The sequence below is a fragment of the Pseudoliparis swirei genome, chromosome 21 (assembly GCF_029220125.1).
Source record: "Pseudoliparis swirei isolate HS2019 ecotype Mariana Trench chromosome 21, NWPU_hadal_v1, whole genome shotgun sequence".
Classification (NCBI taxonomy): Eukaryota; Metazoa; Chordata; class Actinopteri; order Perciformes; family Liparidae; genus Pseudoliparis; species Pseudoliparis swirei.
Window position 1 is genome coordinate 5909697 of NC_079408.1, and position 19831 is coordinate 5929527.

Sequence of the window (19831 nt, forward strand, 5' to 3'; positions counted from 1 at the left end):
TCTCTCTCACTCTTCAAGGTCATTTTTGATGGAAAAATGCTCAACATTTGCGGATTTCGAGTTCCTCTTGTGTGAGAAAATGCAAAGTAGCCGATTACGTAACATTTTTATCATTGAAGACAAGCAAACAAGAGGCTGTTAACTAAATGCCGATATACATTGATCTGTTTTTCATTCATACGGCATTTAACATGTCTATAAAATGCTTTTATAAAAGTGAGTACCCCCAAATTAAAGTTCGGGAAAGACAATATCCGGATTTAGTGCAACAGTCACTGTTCGGTGCATCCTTAAAACATAGAAGGACGGACACTGTTTGAGAATAAAAGGCGGTTAGGGGTCGCCGCTAATACCATAATACCTGTCACCTTAACACAGGAAGGAGCTGACGCCATGCCCTTCACTGAAGACTAAAATTGCCACTGTGGCTTTTCTCACTTTGCATGTCACTTCCTGGCTACTCACTAGTTGCTGAGGCGGTAGTTTTCCCAGCACTGAAAATAAATCCTACATTTCACTTGTCTTTATCCAATCTCTCGTTTTTTGGGGAAATGAGACAGGTGAACAGATGTGATGTCCCCGGCTTATTCTCATATTCAGGCCGAATATATATATATTCAAAGTTAGATACTGGACGCAAGGAGCAGTCCCCTCTGATTTCAGGGACTTTCCCTCGGCAGATGACCCTTGATGTGGTGACCTGGGCAAGAGGGGCACAGAGTAGTGTGGATTTCTTTCTGGTATGCTCAAGTCTATGGCGCCCCCCCCCCCCCCCCCTCCGGGTTCTTGACCTGCACTCAGCGTCGGAAATACACAAGGGCAAAACTGCCCTTAAGAAATATATATATTGCCCCGGATATCACGTGGAGAGGCAAAAAATGCCCCAATAATTTCCTCTAATACTTTTTTGGTGTTCTTTATTGTGTCCGTCCTATCTGTATTGCCTAAGAAATCAATAAATATAATTTTTAAATTATAAAAAAAACTAAGAAATAAGTTCTAATTGTTAATCGTTATTTAAAAAATGAAATGACAATAAATAACGACAAAGAAATAACAATAAAAATGTAATACGATTGTCCGATTCAACAAAGGTTCAATGTTATTTCACAAATTTCAAAAAGTGCCCCCAGATTATTTTTAAATGCCCCTGGATTTCGGTCAGTGGGGGCAACAATTGCCCCCTAAAAATATATATAAATGTCCTACCCTGCCTGCACTCGTGACAAACTCATAAAAAGTAGAGACCAAACAAAACGAGGAGACACCGAATCCATGAATGGGATTCAATAAAGAAGAAATCAGTGTTGCTTTCCCAGCTCGGCTTTGCTATTGTGCTGAAACGGTGGCATTTATTCTTAGCGTCCATATTTAGGAGCAAAAACTCATCAGAATCCCGTGACGCAGGAAGGTGCACGACATACACAGGAAGCTGGCGGCGAGCCAAACGGACATATCCAAAACCAATTCATCACTTAGTGCTCGCCTATTGGCTGGTTTCGACAAACCTATCACGTTTAAAGTTAGCAGCGAGAGTTTGAGCAGGATGCTAATGCCGCGTTAGATCGTTCTCTTTCAAGGCCGTGCGGAGGTCCGAGCTGCGCTTTACTTTTTCGATGTATTCGGAAACCTCTTGAACAAAGTCCCCGTAACGTAATCGCACATCCTTCACAGAGCGAGCGCGGCGTGCAGTCTTCTGTCTCCTTGGCTGCTCCTCTCGGCCGCCACGCCTCTCATGAGATCCGGTTTCTTTTACGACAATGTACTTGTGTACATATGATCGTTCTTACCTGAAGCCGTTGGGAACTGATACTCAACCTTACATTCTCTTCCCCAACCGAGCTGTAATCTCCACCAAAATCCCCCCCCACCCCCCCTTGCTTAAATTGGATCAGGTTCACGGCAATCTCCAGAAAATGTCATACAATCTTTATTTTGTGGGCAGTACGCATTTTAAAGCCTCGTTAATAAAGTTGACGTTCAAATTTAAATACACATTTTAATGCTGCGCCGCATTCTATTTTTTTTGTGTGTGTCTGTTTTAATCTGTGAATAAAACCCAGTAGGCTGTTTAACTGCACAGTTGCGATAAAAAAAAAAGAAGGCAAAAATAATCTATTTATTACCTTCGCATTGAAAATGCGGAACTTTATGTTTTGATCGCCGTGTATTCATGTATTTATTTGTATGCGTGCTACTCGCATAACTCAAAAAGTATTAAACCGAATCGCATGAAATTTGGTGGGATGATTGGTTATTATCCGGGGACCATTTCATTCGATTTTGGGATCGATCGGGTCAAAGGTCAATGTCAAGGTCATGAAAAGGTCAAAATCTTCTTTTTACCATAGCACGGTCAATTTTTATCCAATTGGCATGCAACTAATTCCAAAATGTTCATAATTCAATGCCCAATCTTGTGATATGCGAAGGTATGCGCTCTACCGAGTGCCCATTCTAGTTTTCTATATTAATTCAGCAGCAATCACGCGATCATTAATATCCTTGTGTCTCGCGTCTCACCAAGCGGGGGGTTAGTGCGCAGAGCAGCTCGCCACACACGGCAGAACAGATGCAGACGAAGTGAGGATAACTGTGTCGGTACCGGTTACAAACGGGCTTGGTCCTGTAAAGAAGCCCATTATACTTATTATACTACTATTAGAATGAGATTCAATAACTCCAGAGCATCCAAAAGGGAAAATGGATGATGTTTTGGTCATAAGTCTGCGCTATTAAAGGAGATTATTTCCATACCAGAGGAGAGATGGTAATGCTAGCTGTTGGCACCGTTATGTAGGCCGCTGCTAACGGATTACATAACCGAGGTTACATTACGATGCGTTCAAGCTCTAATCCATGAAAATCGTTACAGGGCGAAATGTAAATTGTGTCATCATCATGTGTTCAAATGTAATCTTGTGAAATTTAGTTATTTAGGTGTGCACGTGGAAGTACGTAGGATTTATTGTTTAGTTTATTCGGATTTTTTATGGTGGAATCCAATTGGATATTGAGAATCGTGAAATATATATATATATACAATTCAATAGGATATTTTGTAATAAATTGAAATTCACAGTTCTAATTCAGATCGACATTTAATGTGTACAGTATAAACAAAAACAAAGTTGCACAAATTGAAGCTAATCCAAACATTTCAAGTCAGAATCCGATGTGAGGTCCTGGGACAGGGCTTTAAGCACTCCTATTCGAGCAGTCCTTTTTTTAAGCTGCGGTACTTTTCAAAATAAAACATTTCAATGGCATTCATTCGACAGTATCAAATGCCTCCAGCTATTATGTGATTCGATGCACATCTGGGTTCCATTTTGTGTCGTTTTCTTCCCATCTTTTGTTCGTTGCACCAATCCGTGACGAGGTCAGGGAACACGGGTCCCAAACCCTTGAAGAGATGCTTCTCAGAAGTCCCTCAGCTTCCTGGTCCCGAGGCAATGACACGGATCAGGAACACTTAATCCAGACTAAAACCATTTATTCTGCCTCGTCATGCCGGATGTTCATGAGTTGCGCACTAGCACTGGATCCCATTACGACGTGGCCGATGCGTATGACGTCTTCATCACGCTTCCCGTTGTTCATTGTCAACTGTTAAGAGTCCGGCATGTGATCTCGGACCCTCCGCTCCCCGTCTCCCTTTCCATGGACGCTCAATCTACCAACCGTGTGTCCAGCGGAGCGTGTCGGAGGCCGAGCGGGCTAACGAAGCGAGCGCCCGACCTCCTCTTCGTCTCCTCAACCCCCTCTCCTCCTCCTCCTCCTCCTCCTCCGACTTCTCTTCCACCGCCAGCCACCTTCATCACATGTTATTCAAACATTCCTGGGATGCCCCGAGAGCCCAAAGAGCGTCTCCTTTTCTGGACATTTCTTGATCAGACTCGGTGGGCCTCCACATTTACTTGCTCCAGCCCCCCCCCACCCCCTTCCTCCCATCCCTCCCCCTCCTTCTTTTAAGCTGTGGCCTAAGCGGGAAGGATTACTGATGCCCATTAAGGTGGTTTAGATGGGTAAGGGATACCATGTTCCAGTGGAAAGGAGGTCAAACGGGTCAAAGACAAAGAGCTCTCTCTCCCCGATTGAATACGTGGAAGGCTTTTATTTACGTAGGACAGATGCGGTGCCAACACAAACACGAAACCCACTCGTTAAAAAGGTTGTCCCGAATTCCGCAGGGCACACGTGTCGGGCTAAAACAGAACCGAGACTTCGGAGGGACCGTGGGGCCGAAAATGAACGAGTCAGACCTTTTTTAAAATTTGATTTTTGTCTGTGTGCGGTTTTGGATTACGGGGATTTGAGAAATATGAATGATGGCCGGATGAAGTCTGGTCAAGGAGCTATGACGTTGTTGCTGTCGGGAAGTGGGCGTGTTTATGCATCGCACCATGCACTGCGTTTGCTAGTCGATGATTTTGCAGTTGCGCTTTCTTCCGGCACCCCGGGGAGCCTGACGACTCACCTGTCAGCACCGCGGTAACTCAAATATGAAGAAGAAAAAAAACCACAACCCCGTTGAACCTCTTTTTCAATTGTATCGAGACGGAGAAATATCTCGTCTGATTTCCGGATCGAGACGTTTGCTGTCGGATGCGTCGCCTCCCGCTGGCTTCTGGTTTCCTTTCGAGCCTCCTCCGAGCTCTTTCCCTTGCATCCCTCGAAGGGAAAGAGGTCATTTTTAAACGTCCATTTTCACAGCTTGTGCAGACCGAGAGGAGCCTAGAAACACTTTCTGTATCTTGTTTCTACATCTCTCTCTCGCTTTAACTCTCTGCTCTAGCCGCTGGCATTTGCAGGCGGCTAATGATATTTGTGTCTTATTAATGGTTGCTGATGAGCTGAAACGGTAGACTCTCCAGAAGCTTTATTTACTTGCTTTAATACTGACCTGTCAACTTGATTTACGACGCTACCATATCGGCACTGGTTGCGGGGGGGGGGGGTCACAAGTCCCCCCCCCCAATGCAATTAGAATTGTTGTGCTTTATTTACAAGACACTTCGGACGTATGACTTAAGTAATCACAAGACGGGGTCAGACGGGTCAGACAAGGTTCAGGCTGACTCACGGCTGCTGATGGCATCAATTACAAAGCAGGAATGTCTAATGTACATAACATCGAACTCATCCGCTCGGTAAGTGCAGACGTCGTAAATGCGAATTTCCGACGTAACCGTGACACAGTGTGGTAATACTCTGGTTGACCTCCAGGAGGTCGCCTCAACCTGTAGCGGCCGAGGAGTCGCGACGTCACTCATCGAGACCAGACGGTAAAGTCTTTCAACTATGACTCGCCTGCACAGCTTTGACACTGAGGGGACATTTCAGACACACAAATGCAATCGCTGAGAGTAACTCTTATGCGGGGCTCGCCGATCATCCACTGTGATCGGTGAATGCAGTCACGCTGCAGGTAAAGCTGCGAGTCTGCTCCACGCGGTTGTCGGGTAAAAGAAGCCGTGCACGGCGGGACACGGGGCAGCTTTTAAACAACTTGTCAATCACAAAAGCATCTGACGTGGCTTTTTCATCTCGATATTATCAAGATAATTCAAGACAGTTCTCCCCGGCCTGTGGCACTCAAATACGCCTTTTCCCCTTCCTGGTGAATATGGGTCACACGTAAATGGGAATTTCAATACGCAGTGTAGTTTTAAGCTAACGTTAATCAAACTGAAATATATATCCCAGGAAGTGGGTTTACAGTATTGGTTACAGTGGCAAATTCGACTGGAAATAAACGGCATTGCGAATGTTCGTCGCGTCGAAGGAACGTCTCGCCGACGGGGAAGCTCGTCGGTGTGTGTTTATCTTGAGGTTTATAGCACAGAGACAAACTAAAAGAAAATCAAATTACACACCCATACGGTCACTTCTATCGTATTACCACCTCAAAGAAGACGGAGCTGACACTCTCTCACACCAGGGCTCTCCTGTATGGATGCAGGCGGACTCACACATCCATGTGTCTCGAGGGTTCACGGGAAAAAGTCCTCCGTACCCACATCGGACACACGTTCCTCGTTGTCTACTTCTCCTGTCGCCGACGAAGCGGCTTATCTGGAAAAAAAAGAAGAAATTCTTAAAATAAAGACTTCTTAAAGACGTGATTTTTTTTTTTTTTTTAAGCTTTAACTTTAAAGGCTGCAACTGACAGCGAAACGCTTTTGTGATCCGATTCTTTTGAACAAAACGTGTGACAGCTCGCACGCAGTTTTGAGATATGGCAATGTGAATTACTGTACGACTGCTTTGGACTTGCGTTAGCCTGCTGTGTGCGTACTTAACGTGTGTGTGTGTGTGTGTGTTTAAACAAGGGAGACTTCTGCCATTGTTGAGCTTTTACATCCTGACAACTGGGAGCCTGATGGGTTAAAAATAACCCAGTGCTTTCCAATTTAGTCATCTTTTGGGCCCGCTTCTCCCAGCTGTTTTCGTGATTTGGCGTGCGTCCCCCTGGAATGCTCGGGGTCGCCAAAGGCCACTTCCTGTCGCATTGGATCCCGATTGTAGTGCTCGCGACTGTCCCGAAAAGTACTCCAGCATACTCAAAAATAGGACGCCCGGTACGCGCTGTCGTCTTGTGAACGACGGCGTTGTTTTCCTGCTTCTTTCATCTTGGAATTATCTTTCCTTCAATGAGCTTCAGACGATAAGTTGGTTCATGAAGAGTTCAGCACACACGGCGAACAGATTTAGGCCACGAGTGCAGAAAGAAATGAGAAAAAGAACAACATCATAGAGATTTGTTTGTATAAGTATTGCGATGTCCCCGCGAAACAAAGAGAGATGCGCGGCCGCCGTGTTGGTTGTTGTGCATGTAAAACACAAGTAAAGTATTTGAGTTTTGTTCTCATTTAAATAAGCAAACAGCCAAATAGATATGCAAGCTATGCAAACAGCGGGCTATGTAAACGGCACTTCCAAGCTAAGCAAATGCGTTATCTAACTCGCTCTCAAGTATCGCTGCTTTTTTTTATTGACGTAGAGACAGACGGACGCTGCTCAAATAAGGCCACTAAAAAAAAGAAGAAAAAAAAACCTTATTGTGCCGTCACTCATGGATGAATATTTTCATCTGGCGTTGTTAGATGTTGAGAATAAAGTTATTTTTTGGGGTTGTTTTTAGAGTTTCACGGTGTGTTTACAGTGTGTTCGCTTGTAATAATAATAACTAGAACGGGCACTCGGTAGAGCGCATACCTTCGCCGCAGCCTTTTTTGGTACTTAGCTTGATGTCATGTGAACATGTTGGCATTAGTTGCATGCCAATTGGATAAATATTGACCGCGCTATGGTAAAAAGAAGATTTTGACCTTTTCATGACCTTGACCTTTGACCCGATCAATCCCAGAATCTAATCAAATGGTCCCCGGATAATAACCAATCATCCCACCAAATTTCATGCGATTCGGTTTAATACTTTTTGAGTTATGCGAATAACACACAAACGCACACACACAAATAAATAAATAAATAAATACACAGCGATCAAAACAGAATGCGAAGGTAATATTAATAATTTACATTTCTATAGCGCTTTTCTGAGTACCCAAAGACGCTGCTTGTACCTTTTTAGCACACAGTTGGGTGGGGGTCAAACCGGCAGCTCTTAAGTCTTAACAAGCAGCGACAACACTGAAATATTTATTTCACCTCAGCACATCGTCATGTTAACAAGAGGCGATGCTAAAGCAGCCGTATCGGTTTACACAAACACAAATGACGGCCGTTTAATTTTTAATATAACCCCTGGCGCCGTCTCCGCCGCCAGGCTCAGTCGAAGCCAACGCCGGGCTTCTTCTCGTCACATGGACCCCCAGTGTCCTCTCATCCAAACTTAGCTCCGGGCACACGTCCAATCAGATGTCTTCTTTTCGCTTCACTTGCGGATCGCCGAGCGGCGGCTCGATAGCGAATGTGTCAATTCTCGTTTCAGTAATCGGACCCGTCGTCACAAAAAATAAAAACGTGCAGAAAATGCTAAACTGCGCGTGTCTTCTGGACCTTTCTGTTGTATTTAAGAATAGAACAAGGGAAAAAAATCAATAACATATTTTTTTTCTCCCACTACTGCTTGTGTATCGGTTAAACAGCCGAGGCGTAATGTATTAATTATTGAGCTTTAGAAGTGCTCCGATGCTCCCCCCCCCCCACACACACACACATATGGACAGAGCCTAACTGCTCCGTCTGCAGTCTTTATGCTAAGCTAAGCTAACCAGCTGCTGGCTCCAGCTTCATATTTACCGTACACATGCCGGGGTGGTACCGATCCCAAAGGATTTCATCAAAACGTTAAACTTTTAAACTCAACTTTTAACAGCACCTGAAACAATAACATTTACAGATCGTTTGTTTTGTTTTGGCCAATGAAGAAGAAGAAGAAAAAAAAGTGTGCACCCAAAAGCATATTTGACACCACAAGACTTTCTATTGTCCCTTGTTCACATGCTGTGGTGGCTTTAGCTCCACTCAGAAGCATCGCTCTCTGCCAGAGCCTGATCCGTGTGTGTGTGTGTGTGTGTGGCTTTGTGTTTGCTCTGAAACTCTTGCCAAATAGAAAGCGTCGTCATTTGTCGGGCTCGCCTTTGTACGACGTGGCAGTGACATTAATAGGCAGTTACGGGCTTAAGAAATCGCTTCTGTCATTTTGACGGCGGTTTATGGGATATATTCAAGACCGTGACTTAAATGTGGTTTTGAGTTTCTGCGTGTGTGTGTGTGTGTGTGTGTGTGTGTGTGTGAGCCGCTGTTTTCTGTGTGTGTGTTTTGTGGCTCCTTTGAGACGGCTTGGCGCCTTGCCAGCTCAGGCTGCCCATAGCTTGGAAGGCTGGAAGTAATGGGCTCGTTTTCCCAGTGGAACGGAAGGCGAATGGGTCGGGAGGGTTAGGACTGGGGGACGCTGCAGGAATGACAACCACACACCGGAGTCCAGCCCGAGTGGACCGACGGCGTCGGGAGGACGCTTCGGAAGGCGGCGTCAGCGCGGCGCGTGAGATGACGCCGATGAACCGCCACGTTCGCAAACGGGACTCTCGTTCGCGGCGACCTTCAAAGCGCAAGGCGGCCGATGGACTCGTTCCAAATCACACACGCGGAAGTCGTGTCGTGCATTTTCATAAACGCCTCCGGAGAGGGATGGAAACGAGTCCTCCGCTCCTGGGAAAACAAACAAAGATGTTCCCTCTCAATCGTGCATCTCGAAGGAGACTCCGAGGCCCGACTCCACCTTTGACCTGATTGAGTGAATTACTGTCAGTCAGGGGAGTCAAACTCATCAAATCAGCATCATGGCCGCTTTCTTAAAGGGCCGGAAACACTTTATAAACTCCTCGAACATATTGTTAAATAACTCTCTTTGCATTTGATTATTGTTTATTTGAGTGTAGAAATATTGTACATCAGAAAATGTCTCTAATATTGCAACATTAATTCAGTTGCTCTAAAACCTTCAAAATAAAAGCACGGGATGTTTCTTTAATTTCGTTAAGAAAAGGTGATCACGTGTTTTTAAAGTCTCCAGGGGCCACATAAAGCGATGCGACGGGCCGGATTCGGCCCGCGGGCCTTGTGTTTGACACCTGTGCTCTATGTGATTCGTTGATTATTAAAGTAGATGTCAATAAATGTGTGGTCGAACAAATATGGGATTAACTGATTTAATTGTTGCAGCTCTGTATGTCAAAAAAATGGTCATGCTTATTTTTAAGTAAAAGATAATTTCTCACATTAATGCTACACAAACATGGACTGTGTGACTGAATGTCTCTTTTGGAGCAGCGCGTATCATCTGTGCACCGAGGATGTATATCACGTTCACGATGCAGCAAAATCTCGAATTGACATCTGTAATGGATATGATCTTAAGTGCTCTCTGCAGATGCACCTCCTGTATAGTTTAGACCGGAGGTTCTCACATGGGGGGTATGAGAAATATATTTAAAATTTGCATTCATAGAAAAACCCTTTAAAAAATGACGTAATGCATATTCAATAAAATGTAAGTGCATGTTAAGAAACTGATTCATATATATTTACCTTCGCATTGAAAATACGGAAGGTTATGTTTTGATCGCCGTGTATTTATTTATTTGTATGGGTGTTACTCGCATAACTCAAAAAGTATTAAACCGAATTGCATGAAATTTGGTGTGATAATTGGTTATTATCCGGGGACCATTTGATTAGATTTTGGGATCGATCGGGTCCAAGGTCAAGGTCAAGGTCATGAAAAGGTCAAACTCTTCTTTTTACCATAGCGCGGTAAATTTTCATCCAATTGGCATGCAACTAATGCCAAAATGTTCATAATTCAATGCCCAATCTTGTGATATGCGAAGGTATGCGCTCTACCGAGTGCCCGTTCTAGTTGTAACGTGTGTTCCCCTCCCCCTCTGACCCCGCAGACCCCTGTCTCGCAGCGATGCCGCCATGCATAGGCGAGGACGACCGCTTCAGTCTGGAGGCGCTGCGGCTCATCCACAAACAGCTGGACGACGACAACGACGGCGGCATCGAGGTCAACGAGAGCGTGGAGGTGAGCGTCGGGCTTTGCGACGATCGGGCGCTTTATTTTTTTCGGGGGAGGTGTAGCCGTGGGTTTTTGATCGTCTCGCACGCTGCCGTCGACCGCGATCGCAGGCGCTGTCGTGCTCCCAGTATTTCCTGGAACATCGGGTTAACCAAACCCAAGTGTTTGTGATTTATTGCGCAGCTCGTGGCAGCGAGTCAGGCGGTGGAGCCGTCCGAGAAGTCCAGCACACGGGAGAGAGACGACTTGGTGTCGGCATCATTAACGCTCATAACGTAACACTGATCAGAAACACATGTGTTCAGATATTATGCTGTCATTTGAAACATTTGGTTGGTATTTATAGTTTTATATAAATACGTGCACATGCTCACGTGACCATCCTGCCAAAATGAAAAGCATATACAGACCTATAAGGTTATTTTTTCAACTAATCGTGTGTGTGTGTGTGTGTGGGGGGCGGGGGGGGGCAGCAGCAGAGTTCACTCTGACCCACCGTGGCGTCTGTGTCTCTCGGTAAGCAACAACCACTAGGAGCCATGGCCACATTCTGTCTGTCTCTGTGTGTGTGTGTGTGTGTGTGTGTGTGTGTGTGTGTGTGAGTCATCTCGAACTGGCTGAGAAGTGCTGGTGTGAGAAACAGTTATACCCTCCGGACCTTCGGTGCCCCCCCCCCCCTCGGCGAAGAGCTGGACGCCGTCTGAGTGGACTACAGCGTTATAACTAGCTCCTCCCAAGCGTCTCCTTTGGGCTCCGGCGGTGGGCGGGGCCAGGCTTCATAACACGATGGACGCTCCTCCAACCGCATTGGCGTCCGTCTGCCAGTTAGTTTTGTGAAAGACGGACATTGTCGCGTCGCTGAAACAAGCGGGGCGTTGGAGCGCCGGCCGGACTGATGCGAAGTGAAAAGGGTCGATTGTCTCTCACTCGACTGTATCGAGGTCGCATTTAAAAAATGTGTCACTTAATGAATTTCTTCAGATCGACTCGTCACTAGCGGGAAAAAATAGCATTAAGCTTCATGTTTTCCCGGAAAATATCACTTTTAGAAATTAAGTAGCGGCGTTATTAGTCGTAAAGTGTGAACCTTTCCATTGGTTCTCTCGCCCGTACCCAGAAGTTGGCCATTTAACCCTCGTGTCGCCTTAGGATTAATTTGACCCCATTCAATGTTTAATGTCGGTGTTCTTTCGGTAGTCAACAAACAAACATAAAGTGCCTCACACTTAAACTTGGAAAACAATATTAATTCTAATAATTTTCTGGAGGTTTTAATTGCTGGCGTCAAATTGAACCCAAAGGGTAAAATATGTTAGTAAATATAAAGGTAACAGGAGGGTGAAACATTGAATCGGGTCAAAATGACCCTAAGGCGACAGGAGGGTTAAAAAAAAAAAAATGTATTCTGTGGATGTCATTCGAAACAGTAGGAGTCGGCTTTACTGTATATAGAAGGAGAAGGGTTGGGGTTGAGCCCCCTGCTCCTCCTGTTTATAGGCTGACATGTCCTTGAGCAAGGCGCCGGACGGACCCCAAATTGCCCAATGTTTTTGCATATGAAGCAAAAAAGCTAAAATGGCTTTATTACAATGTCGTTATCTTCCTGACGGCCTCCACACAGCGTGATGAGGGAGGAGGATGCGCGTGGTGTCGGAGGATGTCAGCCCATATGGCCTTCGCCCCCGTCCACCTGGTTGAAACCCGACACTCGGCCAACAAAGATCTTGCTGGCACTTCCTGCATTTCCTTCTCTTATTCTGCCCCCGTGACAACATGTATCACAACATTTGAGAGGATGACTAAGACGGGAGGACGCTCGTATATCTGGAATATTATAGCCGCGGTCACGATATCCAGGTTTTTTTTGCGCACACTATATGAAAAATAAGTCCCAGTTAGATGGTGAAAAGGACAGGCTTGTCTTTTTGTGTTTTTGGAAGCATTTCTGTTTTAAATCTAATTTTTTTTGGGGCCTTGAACTCGATAATGCTATCGGATTCATTACCTTCGCATTGAAAATGCGGAAGGTTATGTTTTGATCGCCGTGTATTTATTTATTTGTATGCGTGTTCCTCGCATAACAAAGAAAGTTTTAAACCGAATCGCATGAAATTTGGTGGGATGATTGGTTATTATCCGGGGACCATTTGATTAGATTTTGGGATCAATCGGGTCAAAGGTCAAGGTCATGGAAAGGTAAAAATCTTCTTTTTACCATAGCACGGTCAATTTTTATCCAATTGGCATGCAACTAATGCCAAATCGTGTGATATGCGAAGGTATGCGCTCTACCGAGTGCACATTCTAGTTCATTCATGCATTGATCAGATATTCATATCAGATAGTGATATACAGGACTGTCTCAGAAAATTAGAATATTGTGATGAAGTTCTTTATTTTCTGCAATGCAATTAAAAAAACAAAAATGTCATGCATTCTGGATTCATTACAAATCAACTGAAATATTGCAAGCCTTTTATTCTTTTAATATTGCTGATTATGGCTTACAGCTTAAGAAAACTCAAATATCCTATCTCTAAATATTAGAATATCATGAAAAAGTATACTAGTAGGGTATTAAACAAATCACTTGAATTGTCTAATTAACTCGAAACACCTGCAAGGGTTTCCTGAGCCTTGAAAACACTCAGCTGTTATAAATCTTTTTTTTTACTTGGTCTGAGGAAATATTAAAATTTTATGAGATAGGATTTTAGAGTTTTCTTAAGCTATAAGCCATAATCAGCAATATTAAAAGAATAAAAGGCTTGCAATATTTCAGTTGATTTGTAATGAATCCAGAATGCATGACATTTTTGTTTTTTTAATTGCATTACAGAAAATAAAGAACTTTATCACAATATTCTAATTTTCTGAGACAGTCCTGTATATTTAGTGTGATGAGGCCTCACACATGACATAATGATCTCAGCCACTTCAGACGGCTTATTAGTTCAACACTCGTAGCAGATCAGTACAAAGCCCAGCTGTCGGTATTTGGGCTTAAAAAAGGTCAGATTGGTGCATTCCTAGAACGGTTTAGAGATTTAAAGGACATTAGAAAGATTATAAAGGCAGACGGACACTATTTATACTATTTTAACCATTTAATATATATTTTTTATAATCTGTTGCAGCTCGTCGAAGACTATCTTGACTTTCACGATTCATAATCCTAAATATGTAAAACCATTTCTAGGATAATCAAGAAAATAATCATGGTCTTCACATGTCTTCAGAGAGGAACAACATTCCCCGCAGGAGGAACACGACCCGCTTAGTTTGGACTTCAGCGCGATGTTTCATTTGAGCTGACGTGAGTAGTTTGTCTCTGTCATTTCATAAATACAACTGGCTGTAAACGAGCAGGAAGTGGCGTTCTCCCCAAGTCACCTGGCCGCGCTGAAGCGCAGCAATTTGTTTGACCCTTTAAGATTCCTCCGTAACTTAACAACAGTCAGTGTTGCTAAATTACAGGGAAATGAACCCCCCCCCCCCCCCCCCAATGGGCGTATTAGTGCCGTGTTTCATAGTTTCTGTCACCACACACAGATAACACACACACACACAGATCATTTACAGGTTGCTTAATCACCGACACAGGATTCATTGGTCCCATTATTCAGTTATCAGTCGCAAACAAAAACTCTTCACACAAATGGCTCTCTTATATATATATGTGTATATATTTAAATATTTATATATATATTTTTATATATTTATATATATTTTTATATATTTATATATTGTTATATATTTATATATATATTTATATATATTTATATATATATATATATATTCTTTTTGTCAGAATCAGTTGGCATGATAAAGGTAAAAGGTCTTTAATACGTGGCTTTACCAAAACGGCTATGCACTCACGATATGACATATTCATATGATATTTGAAGTGGTGTAAAATAAAGTCTATTTATAATCGGTGCCCAGAAATCTCCCAGGAAGGGATTTTTTTAAACCTGTCAAGTTGTTCTCAGATCAAAACTGTCAGAATGCCTCCCCCCCCCCGCCCGTCGTCGACATCAGCCGAAACGAACACAAACCAGGACCCCGGACCCTCTTTTCACGACGAGTATTTATAGTCTCAAAATCTGAAAGTAAGAACTTAAAAAAACAACTCCCAAGCGTATCTGTGCCCGACTACCGTGGAAGAATTTCATTAGGGATCAAATCCTGTTCAACATAATCCCGCCGGGAGTCGCCAGGGGGGGGGGGGGGGCTGGAGTGACATCAGGGGGGTTAGGGGGAAAGGAGGGGGGGGGGGTGTATGTTGCTGAGCACAGTCGCTGGGGACAGGTGCACATCCTCTTCCTCGGGGGGCAAGGAGACGCTCGGCTGGATCGTGTTGCATCACTTTGGAATCGCAAGAACCCAACCCATGTCACAGTGTGTGTGTGTGTGTAGTTTATTAGTTATTGACAGGCCTTGCATAACAGACTTACAGGGAAAAAAGGCGCCCATGTGAGTTCTCCGTCTGTGTCAGCAGACTGTATGTGTCGGCCTGGAAGGAACCGGAGGAACCCGAGGAGGCTCCGGGAGGTTCTCTAGAAGGAGCGAGTTGACCCGTCTGCGAATGTTCTCGCGGGAACATTCAAGTTCAGCCAACTGTCAAATTTATTCACGACGCACCGCTTTTAATTGAGTCGTCGGACTCCCGCCCCACGGGGTCGGCCCAAGAAGATAAATCCCGTGGTCACCGATACCCGCCGCGTGAATCGCAGCTCGGATAGAAGACGTTTGACGACCGGCGTAGATTCTGAGAAACTAGCTCATAAATAATCAATAAGCTGTGGTTCATAACGATATTAGCATTAGCTAGAAAGTCACATTCTGCTTCTTTCATCCTTCATCCACGTGGTTTTCCAGAGAACTTCTTACATCATGGATCCCAATACGTTGAGTGTATAACATCACACTGTGATGGATGATTGTATTTACACCCAGCAGCCTAAAGGCCTCTCAAATGAAACCAAAAAACTAGTGGTGCCGATATATTTTCATAATTTAAACCCTGGAAAGAAAAGAAGAAAAGTCTCTGAAAGGAGTCGTTCCAAACTTCTCTCAACGTTGTTATGAAACCCGGCGATCGATTCCCCCCGGGATGAATCGAGTCGTCCACGCTTTCCTTGAATCACACGCACGCCGTACCGTTTGTCCCCGACATTTGTAACGGATTGATAACCACGAATCAATCTGACAACCGACTTCTTTTGCCATTTTTAGCTCGCTAAACGGGCTTGATTAACGATGAAGCGCGCCTCGCGTTGGGCTTGCGATGGATGGAATGACTCTCGGTGAGTCGATGGCCCGATGGTTCATCGTGTGAACTATTCCTCTGTTCTCGTGCTCTGTGGGCTGCTGCGCTAATACATATCGACGTATGCAGAACGCTCGCCGGCGGCCTCGGTGGACCGCCGGCGAGGCCAGAGGCTCGTCGGAAGAGCTTCGGCCTCTCGATCCGGAATCTGACGGCAACAAACGTGTCTCTTGATCCTCCGCCGTTGCTCTCCTGAAGGTTTCTTCCATTTTTTTTTTCATGTAAAAGTTTTTTTCCCGGTTTCTTGGGAGTTTTTCCTGATCCGATGTGAGGTCAAAGGTCAGGGACGTCGCATGTGTACGGACTGTAAAGCCCACTGAGGCTAATTTGTAATTTGTAATGTTGGGCTGTATAAAGTAAACTCAATTGAAAAATCGAATCTATCAAACCATCCAAACTGCGGACCACAGAGTCTGCAGCCCCCCCCCCACACACACACACACACACAAAGACCGTTTAGTCTTTTATATGCGCCGCTCGCCACATATGCCACAGAGCTGTCTTTGACCGTATGCAAAGCTGCTGCGCCGCAAATAGAAGTTTTATAATGAGATTACACCAATTACACTTACTTTTAATAGTCAAATTATTGCTTTCAGTCACGGGAATCTGTTCTTTAACAAGTGCAGTTAAAGATTAAAAGACCTTTTTTTTTTAACACGAGCGCAGTTCAAAAAAAACTTCCAGACACTAGGTCTCTGTCACGGACATCAAGAACCTCGAGGTTCTGCTCCTTCATTTTGCATAAACACAGCGAGCATTAAAGGCTCCGGCGAGACGTCGGTCGCACACGGCGTGGCCCCCGCAGTGACTCAGCGGGCTCCTGTCGCCGGCTCCTGGCTTCACGTCGGCCGGAGGAACTCATTTGCATTTGTATTGAGGGAGAAGAGGACGGATGAGAAAAGGGGGGAGAGAAAAACAACAACACTGAGCAAAAGGATCAGTAGTTAGTTCACTCCCGATGTGCAGAGAGAGCTTTTCAGACCCCGAGAAAACATTTAGAACTAGAAGGGGCACGCGGTAGAGCGCATACCTTCGCATATCACAAGATTGGGCTTTGAATTATGAACATGTTGGCAGTTGCATGCCAATTGGATAAAAAGATGATTTTGACCTTTCCATGACCTTGACCTTTGACCCGATTGATCCCAAAATCTAATCAAATGGTCCCCGGATAATAACCAATCATCCCACCAAATTTCATGCGATTCGGTTTTAAAACTTTTTTTGTTATGCGTATAACACGCATACAAATAAATAAATAAATACACGGCGATCAAAACATTACCTTCCGCATTTTCAATGCGAAGGTAAATATCTCAACGGCTACCGGATGGATATGAATTGAATTTTATAGTTTAATAGACTTTAAATTATTTATTTATGACTTTTCTTTTTTAGCTTACCTCAAGCTAAAAAAGAAAAGTCATAAATAAATAACTTGTATACCCTTAAAATAAAAGGATTGAAAGAAGGACAATGCGTTATTTTGTATTGAATGAAGGCCGTTAGCACTTATAAGAAGACGCAAACGTATTCTGGGGGTGAATTGTTCCTTTTAATGACAACATACCTGTCAAGGTCAGATTTTTTGTTTTATTTCAACTTTCTTTTTCTCACAAAGCAATCGGGTCGTCACGTGAAGTGTCGCGCGCGGGGCGGGCGGTTTGAACGTGTGTGTGAAGGTTAAATTTAACTGCTGATAAAAAAAGCGACTATTGTGATTCATAATGGAGGAGAACGTCAGAACGCCCTCAGCACTTTTTTTTTTACACGATTTTTTCAAACTTCTGTCGTCTCTCTTCGCTGCTGCTGGATTTCTGTTGCGCCTCCCTCTTGCGCTGTTGGCGTGTTGGAGCGTTCGGCTCCCCCCATTCGAGGGTTTACATTTGAGCTCAGGCGTCTTAATTAGTCGTTCTACCAGCTAAGCTTCTCTTAATGTACCGAGCAACAATTTCCGTCTCTTCTAAAGCGGTTGAATCTCCATCTAACGTGTTTTCTGGAGCGGCCGATGTTAATTTACATGGGAAACACCGACTGGATGCTAATGCTGGAGTCCGGATAATAACAAAGCTGAAGCTGTTGCCATCGGCAGGAGAGCATCGCGATACCTCACTGCAGTAATGCTGCATACTAATTAGTTTTCTAAAGCATGAATGGAGTGTGAATTAGACTGGAGGGGCACACACACACACACACACACACACACACACACACACACAGGTGGAAGTAGTGCCTCCACCATGGGTCTCTTTCTCTTTTCAAAGTCCCTAAAAGGAAGAAAGGCGAGCGAAAATAACGCGTGTGTGTGTGTGTGCGCTCCAAAGCCAGACTTTTAGGCAAAGCCAACTCTTTACAGCTCTGTCAAAACCACACATGGACACACACAGGCGAGCACATCTCTGAGTTCTTAGCGGCTCGGTTATGCAACTTATTTTAAAGCATTTTTTTGTGTGGTTATATTTGACTTCCGACGGCAAACAAAAAAACTAAAGCTCTGATACAAAAACAAAGAAAATCTACATCATTCTGTATCTTAGGACTGTATCCACTTTCCCAACACGACTCGCCCGGCAGCTGTGAGGACTCGCCGTGCTCGTTGTTTACGTTCATCGCGGTTCTGTTTTCTTGTGACTGCGATTCTCTCTCACTCGTTTTTTATTCCAAAGTCCACGTCTGTATGTGTTGCGATGTTTCTGAAAAGCCTAAAAAAACAAACTCAATGCTGTCCTCCTTCATATCCTAGTTCATAATAGAAGACATGAAGCAGCAGCAGACCAACAAGCACAGCAACCTGCACCGGGAAGACCAGCACATCACCGTGGAGGAGCTGTGGAAGGGCTGGAAGAGCTCCGAGGGTAAAGAGGGAGAAGTGACTCCGCCCCCGAGGTCACGACCTCCGATACTTACAAGTCCTTATGGTCGTTCGTTTGCTCGACTGCCTCCACATCAAGATATCTACTTCTATTTACATTATTACTGTGACATATTGTACTTTCCACTCCTCTTCCTTTATCTGATGATTTTAGTTACTTTTAAGATGAAGATTTTACACCAATGCTTGTAAAATTTGAAAAAGCGTTGCCGTAGGTGGTCCACGAGAGGTTCCACAAGAAGAGGGATTCTCTTTTTTTTTAAAAACCTGGCACTATTTCAAAAAAGCAATTAGATTAAAAGTCCCAAACTCTGTTTATCTCGTAACCCCGTGGAGGCCGCTGCATGTGGAGGAGTCCAAAGGGCGCGCTACTTCTTCACATCTGGTACAGTTTGAGTTGCTCTTGATGAAAGCGTCCGCCGAGCGCCGGCTGACAGGGAAGTAGTGACTGCATCTCTCTCTCCCTCTCTCTCTTTCTCTCCCCCCCCCCTCTTGTTCCTCTTCTCCCTCTTCCAGTCCACAACTGGACCGTGGAGCACTCGGTGCAGTGGCTGAAGGAGGCGGTGGAGCTGCCGCAGTACGAGAAGAACTTCCGGGACTTCGGGGTCACGGGGAACACTTTACCTCGGTCGGTACCGCTCACCCGGAGCAGTTCGACGCATCCCCGTCTATCCGTTTGAAAAAACCCCCAAAAGATGATGAACATCTTTATCCTTCATTATTAGCTGCTTACGAAATACATCATGTAGTATTGTAGTTTCTTCGTCTATTTAATTACTAAGTGATGCCATCGGTGAGCAAAAGTGTTCCCGAGCAGCAGCAGCATGAGGACCTTCCTTCCAGTCCTCAAAGGCACCTTTTTAGTTTCCATTACTCAGTTTGATGCTGCCCCCTGCTGGCCGCGAAAGGTAACGCAGGGGGAACTAAATTCTGGTAGATTATTTCCCTCGCCTCGCCATTATAGTCCGTAAATTGTAGTTTTCTGTGGTTTCTGATAATTTCATGATTTTAGTCTATATCCAAAATTCATGAATAAAGATGGAATTGGTTTGAAGTAATCTCAGGAGCCGGG

The 19831-nt window shown here is 44.4% G+C and overlaps 1 protein-coding gene across 3 annotated transcripts in view; it reads left to right on the top strand.

Moving 5' to 3' along the window:
• Positions 1 to 19831, top strand: part of stim2b (stromal interaction molecule 2b) — a 34927-nt gene that overhangs the window by 6086 nt on the left and 9010 nt on the right. For 2 of the 3 annotated variants that reach the window (XM_056442604.1, XM_056442605.1), the window contains exons 2-4: positions 10428 to 10558; positions 18631 to 18742; positions 19276 to 19387. In XM_056442604.1, coding sequence (XP_056298579.1) covers positions 10428 to 10558; positions 18631 to 18742; positions 19276 to 19387 — 355 coding nt within the window. Of the gene's footprint in view, positions 1 to 10427; positions 10559 to 13809; positions 13869 to 18630; positions 18743 to 19275; positions 19388 to 19831 lie in introns of those variants that run through there. The other variant, XM_056442606.1, reaches the window with a different exon arrangement.